We start from the raw sequence: 7,308 nt of genomic DNA on the forward strand, positions 1-7,308 counted from the left end.
TAAAGTCTTAATTAAGGGTGTTTAAAATCGAACCGTCCTAATTGAAAGTTGCTAATCGAAGTAAATCAAATAGAAATTGTAAAAAAACGCATTTGTTTCGGATGTGTTTGGGTTATTTTCTAACAAAACCGCACGGTTCGATTTGATTTGCAGTTTGTATTTTATAAACCGAACTAACTCGCATTATATTTTAATCTAGACTTCCCTTAACCCACACCCAAACCTATTATTCATTATCGTTACGATTACGAATGACTTTCTCTTCTTCACACTTAAGGTTTCTGTTTAAGTCTTCTCAAATATCTCATAGTGGTATCCCGTTTTCTTCTCATATTATTTTCTTGTACATGTCGCATCTTCTTCTCTAGTCTCTCATCTCTTATATGTTCTTTTTCATCTTCTTATTTTTATTTTATTATTTTATGTTTCAATTACGTCTTTAATGCACACCTTCTTCTCTAATCTCTCCCCTTTTTTGTTCTTTCTTTTTTATTTTCTCTCATTTCCTTATTTTTCTGTTTCATTATAATGCTTTTGATATTTTTTGTGCTACTATTTTATATTTTTTTATTTCATTTTTCTTCAATCTTATTTTTGTATATTAAATGAAAAATTATTGTCCAAATATGATGAACTTTGTTGTTATTTGATAACGCATAAATGATTAAATACAAAGCTACGTTGTTATCTATATGTGTATTTATGGCTCAATAATTTATTTGTAAAAAATCGAATCCGAACTACATTGATTTGGTTTCCTTTAATTCAGTTTAATTTTTAAAAATCAATCAAATCAAATCGAACCACATATTTTTTTCTCTTGTGATTTAGATGATTTTGTATATCAAAACCGTCTAAATCGCACTGCAAACACCTCTAGTCTTAATTTCTTTCATTGGCTGGTTGTCCATTTGAGGTACACTGTCTTAGGTCATGTAATTACTTGTTGGTTTTGATTATGCTATATATTTGGAAATATGGATTATCTCTTCCTTTTGGTGTCGAAGCCTACATTAATTTTGTCGTTTTTGTACAATATAGGTCAAGATTGTTACGGCAAGGAAATATCAAACGAAGTTGCAAAATTGATATAGTAAGCATGTTTAAGATTAACTATATGGTGAATTGAATATTCAAAATGTCAAACTTTTTTTCCTTCAAATAACACAAACTGTGGTAAAAGAAAAACATGTTCAACTTAATCAACTTGTTCTTTGTCAAAAAGGTATTCAATAACTTGTTTCTTTACATTTATAGATTAAAAAGGTGGAAGGATACAAGAAAGCCATGTGTGGAAGGAAAGGTTGGTAGTTAATTAAAAAAATAATTCACTTGTTTAGTGCGTAAGGGAAACTAGAAAACATTTATTTTAAAATATTTTTGCATATTAAAATTTGAATGGGAAGAAGTGGAATAGAGCATAATAAACTATAATTGAACGATATAATGGGCAATAAAAATATTATTTTATTATTTGAATATTTCACAATAAAAAAATAATTTTATTGTTTGAATATTTCATAATAAAAACGAACAATTTTATTGTTTTGAATATTTCATAATAGAATATTACTTGCTTGATAAAAAACAATTTTTGAAAGGTGATTGGCGAATGATCTCTTATATTTATTGGTAAGAGATTTTGCATTTTCATGTTTCTTAGTCATTAAGGATTTACATTGGATTCTTGCTATTGGAGCTTTTTCTTATAAGTCAATAAATTAAAAGGATTAATATACCAAAGTGAAAAATTATAATTGCGAGTTAAATCAGTTTTTGGCGTTGATGTAGAATATGGAAATCTCTATTTATTTTGCAAATTTTGTCAATTAATTGGTCATTCTTTAACGATTGTCGTAGTCAAAATTGAAGAGAAGAAAATCTAACACTAAAGATAATGGAGGGTGATATATTCCTAAAAATATGATTTCAAAGTCACCATATATTATGGAGGATAATACAAAAAGAAGAACCACCTGTGCCCTAAGTTAGTATAATAATGACCCACAAACTGAAGACATTCATGAAGTGTCAACGTCAAAACACTTCTCGTGCAAGTTCTTGTACCTATTCCATATATTTTAGCTAAGGATTTGTAGAAGAATAAAGCATGAAAACAAATAGACGAACAATAATATACTAAGTTTTCTAATATGTGTATTGTAGCTTCTTGAAATGATGCATTATCAAATAACACTACTAAAATATCCTTTTATCACCGTTGAAAAAGGATACTAGGACGGTTAATCAACCCTAATTAGATAGAGTGTGATTGTAAATATCATCTTTCTATCGCAGATGTATGATCGTAGCAATAAATTAAGTAATGCGCTACATATCACACCACTTAAAGTAAATAACTGTTATGATATATATAGTTCATGGATTCTAAACCTATTAGCATGAGTAATTTAATTAAAATGCACATAATATTGACATTTATAAATGGCTTGTTTTTCCTTACCCCTAAATAAACATATACAAAAACAATTCAAATTGACTTTTAAGATAATAATTTGAAAATTAAATTGTTCTTGAAAAAGAACTTAGACGATCCACTATTTTTTCTAATTGCATATATATTGTAATTCTTTTTTCGCTCTATAGCATATAGAATTTGGTTCAATGCATTAGTTCATTCTCTTCTAGTTTATTTTGAAAAACATCAATTTGTTTACTAATTCAGACTCATCGTCATCGCTCTCATCATAACAATCATCATCGTCGAATAAATAATGATGATGACAGCGATGACGATGAGTCCGAAGTTCTCAACAAATTAATACTATTTAAAATAAACTAGAAGAAAATGAATTGTTGCTTTGAAGAATTTGGAGCATTGAATCAAAGTCTATATGTTAAAGAGCGAGAGATGAATTATAAGATGCATGGAATTCAAAAAACATTGATTGATCTAAGTTGATTTTCAAATATAACTTAATTTTCAGATTATCATTTTCTAAATCAATTTAAATGAACACGTGTGTTCATTGAGGAGTTTGTGAAACAAGCAATCCACACACGTTATAGTAAACTCAACTGGAATTAGAGCCGAACTAAATCACATCTAGCTACACAAAACAATTTTGCTCTAGGACATACAAAAACATGAACATACCTCAACAAAGCAAACATTTTGAACAACAACATATCAATTGATAAAATATTTCACAAACAAACCTTTTATTGAAAATATTTGTGGAGAATGAAGACGAAGAAATGATCTACTTGTCTCAGAATGGCTTCCAGTGTTGGAGGAAAATTCAATAACTCAAGTGTTGTAACCGGTTAACACGGGGGTGTAACCAGTTACAGCTGGAGAATAAGCACTTCTGGAGACCTGAAAAAGCTATTTTGAGTTGTGGTAACCGGTTACGCAAATGCGTTAATTGGTCATAGTTGTTTTGTATAGTTTTACGCTGTTTAGTGGTGACCTGTTAACAGGTTGTGTTAACCGGTTACACCCACAAACTTTGGCTTTTTCTCGTTGTTTAAGATTTTGTTTTAGGTCCTAATTGTTGTACATTACTTGTATAAATTCCTTGGAGACTTCTCATCTCAAAGTTAATGAAAACTATAATTCTCACCCTCAATTACTCTCTCTCTCTCTCTCTCTCTCTCTCTCTCTAATTACCTCTTCTCTATCTCATTATCTTCTTCTCCACATACCCTAAACACCTATTGTTCACCAATTGTGTGATTGTATATTCCAACATTTGGCATCAAGAGCCCTAGCTCTAATCCATAATATGTTGTGCAAACATAAATACACTATTGGTCATGATCACGAAAGGTGAATGCTGCAGCAGTAGGTTGTAGGGCAGCAGCAGCAATTCCGGGAACGCTGCAAAAATGTTTGCGGAAGCAAATGTTATGGTGACTATGAGAGAAGGAGTCCATTGCATCGAAGAATGGTACTTGGATTTTGATTATTATACAAATATGATTGGAAGGAAGGAACGATTTTTCAAAATCAATCAAGCCACAAAGAATAAAGTGAAATTCACAAATGACACCACTTTAGCGGTCAATGGTATCGATGATGTTTTGATAATGAGAAGGGATTATGGTCATTCCTTGATCAAAGATGTAGTCTACATTGCTGGAATCAAATGTAACCTTCTAAGTATTATCCAATTGCTTGAAGGGTTGTAAGATTCGCATGAAAGACGAGATTTTGCGCGTTATAGATGCAAACTGGGTTTTGGTCCTTAAAGCTCCTATGGCTTCCAATAGAACTTTCAAGATGATTTGAAGGTGATGGAGCATAGGTGTCTTGCTACAGCGGCAATTCAAGATAAGGGTTGTGGAAATATCATCTTGAGCATCTTAATTTTCGAGACCTCAATGCGTTGCAAAGGAACGAACTGGTAACCAGGTTGCCATCCATCAAAATTCTAGCTGAGATTTGTGAAGAGTGTGTTCAAGGTAAGAAACATAGGAGTAAATTCAGAAAGGGTGCAGGTTATAGAACCAAGCATCACCTTGAGGTGGTGTATTCGATGTATATGGGCCGATTCCAGTTGATTCATGTGGTGGCAATAGGTACTTTGTAACTTTTATTGACGATTATAGTAAAAAGCTATGGACATGCAGAATCAAGAGAAAAGATGAAGTGTTTGAATTGTTTAAGAAGTTCAAGTTCATGGTTGAGTGGCAAAGCAGTCACAAGCTTAAAGTTCTCAAAATGGATGGTGGAGACGAATATGTCTCAAATGAATTTGGGAACTTTTTTGATGAAGAGGGGATAGTGCATGGGGGTAGTACCACACTATACACCGCAACAAAACGGTTTTTTGAAAGAAAGAATCGATTGATTATGAACATGGTGAGAAGCATCTTAAAAGGTAAGAACTCTCCGAAAGAATTATGGGGAGAGTCGGTATCCACATCTTCCTATTTGTTGAATAGGTGTTCTACAAAGAAGCTTGAGAAGATATTATCGAAAGAAGCATGGTCAAGATTCAAACTGAATCTAAACCATTTGATAGTTTTCGATTCCATGGCATATCGACATATTTTAAGTCAACTTAGAAAGAAGTTGGATGACAAAGGGGAAATGAAGATACTTGTGGGGTATCACCCTACTGGAAGTTACAAGTTGTTTGATGTTGAAAAAAAGGAGGATTATGATTAGTCGGGATGTTTTGGTCGATGAATTGAAGCAGGTGGAGCAGCATGTAACCGGTTACACTCAGACGTTAACCGCTTACATGAAGGTGTTAATTGATTGCAGGAAAGCATTAAACGGCTACGCATATGATTTTTTGGATTTTGTAGAATTTGAAACTACATAACAAATGTGTGTCAAAAGCCAGAACGAATGAAAAAGTGAGACAACCAATTAGGCAAAGAGGCTTTCCTTAAAGACTCCAAGATTGTGAGATACTCCATGACAACAAAATCAATGATGATGATGATTTCATCCATTAAGACGGAGGAGGCCTTAAGTGATCCAAAGTGGATTTGTACTATGAAGGAGGAGCTGGAATCGATTGAGAAAAACAATACTTGGGAGTTAGTTGATCTACCATAAGGTAAGAAGCCGATTGGTGTAAGATGAGTCTATAAGGTGAAGGCAAATCCCAAAGGTGAAATAATCAAGCATACGACTTGATTATTTGCAAAGGATTCTTGCAAAGAAAAGTATAAACTTTGATGAGGTATTTCCACCTGTTGCTTGGATCGAAACCATAAGGATAGTTGTTGGCATTGCTAATAACAAACAATTAGTTTATCCATCAAATGGATGTGAAGTACGCGTTTTTGAATGGTCCACTTGAAGAAGAAGTGTATGTAGAACAACCCCTGGTATTATTGTGAAAAATCAAGAGGGATGATTCTACATGTTGAGAAAAGCGCTATATGGTTTGAAGCAAGCTCCAAGAGCTTGGAACAGACCAATAGATGGTTTCCTAGTTGAGGTTAGCTTTAAGAAATGTGTATCTGAGCATGGAGTTTATGCGAAGAAGGATGCAAGTGAAGGTGTGATCATAATTTGTCTACATGTAGATGACTTATTGATCACGACCAACAACGAGATGAGTATTTCTAAGTTCAAGAGTGAACTTATGGAAGAATATGAGATGAGTGACCTTGGTTTGGTATCATGACATACTTCCTTGGCATAAAGCTCCATAAGTCTAAAAGAGGACTGCTTATGCATCAAAAGAGATATGCCCTTGAGATACTGAAGAAGTGTGATATGGAGCATTGTAATGCTACCATTACACCAGTTGAACCAAGGTTACAGCTGTCCAAGAATAAAGATGAGCAGAACATAAATCCTACTCAATACAGAAGGTTGATTGGATCATTACGTTACTTGTGCAATACACGACTAGATTTGGCATTTAGTGTTGATATTGCAAATAGATTCATGGAGAGACCAAAGGTGTCTCGCTTGGCAGTTGTCAAGAGAATCCTAAGATACGTCAAAGGGTCTATTGGCTGCAGAATTATGTTTCCCATAGCAGATACGAGCAGAAAATGCAATTCGCACATGAGAGAAGCAAGCACATTGAGATGAAGTTTCAGTACTTGGGAGAGCTTGTTAATGAAGGCAAGTTAAAATTGGGATATTGTAGAAGTGAAGACCAAGTTGTTGATCTGTTGACTAAGGGAGTCACAAATGATGTGTTCAAGAGGTTGAAGATGAGCATGGTGTTGAAAGTATTTGTGGGTAAATATTTTCTGCAATATATCGTATCCACAGGGATTGGTTAATATCACTGCCGTTCTATAGTTGTTTATTTTGAGTTAAGAAATTTGGTTTGGTTTGTTTTATACTTATACTAATATCAAAAGCAAATAATAAAATAAAAGCAAGTAAAGGACTTTGTGTTAACAAATAAAGAAAGATGTTGAGTCTTTAGGGTTCATCAACCTAATCCTATACAATTATCAATTAATTCACAATAGAACAATCCTTTGAATCATTATCTTCACTTATCCTCAAATAAGATTCCATGTCTGCAAATCAAATTAGATAACTTTTACCGGTATGAGATTCGATCTCTCCAAATCACAATAACGATAATAGTAATTAAGAACGATAATTATGAAAACCCAATTACAATTCCATCTCTGCAAATTGCAATTGAATCAATATAGTAACCTAGGGCAAAAGTTAAATCCTTTCTTTCGATCAAAGATTCAACAATGATGTAAATTAAAAGCAAGGTTTCTTATTGATAATAAATTCAAATAATTGTTCACAGGGATTAATCAATGGTAATGTATATTCATAGGTTAACTACTACCTTAGACTCAACAAGAGGGATTTAGCTCTCCATAGACATGAAGAAC

General features: G+C 33.0%; 1 protein-coding gene across 1 annotated transcript; it reads left to right on the forward strand.

Moving 5' to 3' along the window:
- The first annotated feature begins 6,109 nt into the window (after positions 1 to 6,109).
- LOC131630522 (uncharacterized mitochondrial protein AtMg00810-like) lies at positions 6,110 to 6,529 on the forward strand. The gene has a single exon (XM_058901298.1). It carries the CDS (start codon positions 6,110 to 6,112, stop codon positions 6,527 to 6,529), a length of 420 nt encoding a protein of 139 aa, XP_058757281.1.
- The last annotated feature ends 779 nt before the right edge of the window (positions 6,530 to 7,308 follow it).

This window comes from Vicia villosa, unplaced genomic scaffold, assembly GCF_029867415.1.
Source record: "Vicia villosa cultivar HV-30 ecotype Madison, WI unplaced genomic scaffold, Vvil1.0 ctg.000691F_1_1, whole genome shotgun sequence".
Taxonomy (NCBI): Eukaryota; Viridiplantae; Streptophyta; class Magnoliopsida; order Fabales; family Fabaceae; genus Vicia; species Vicia villosa.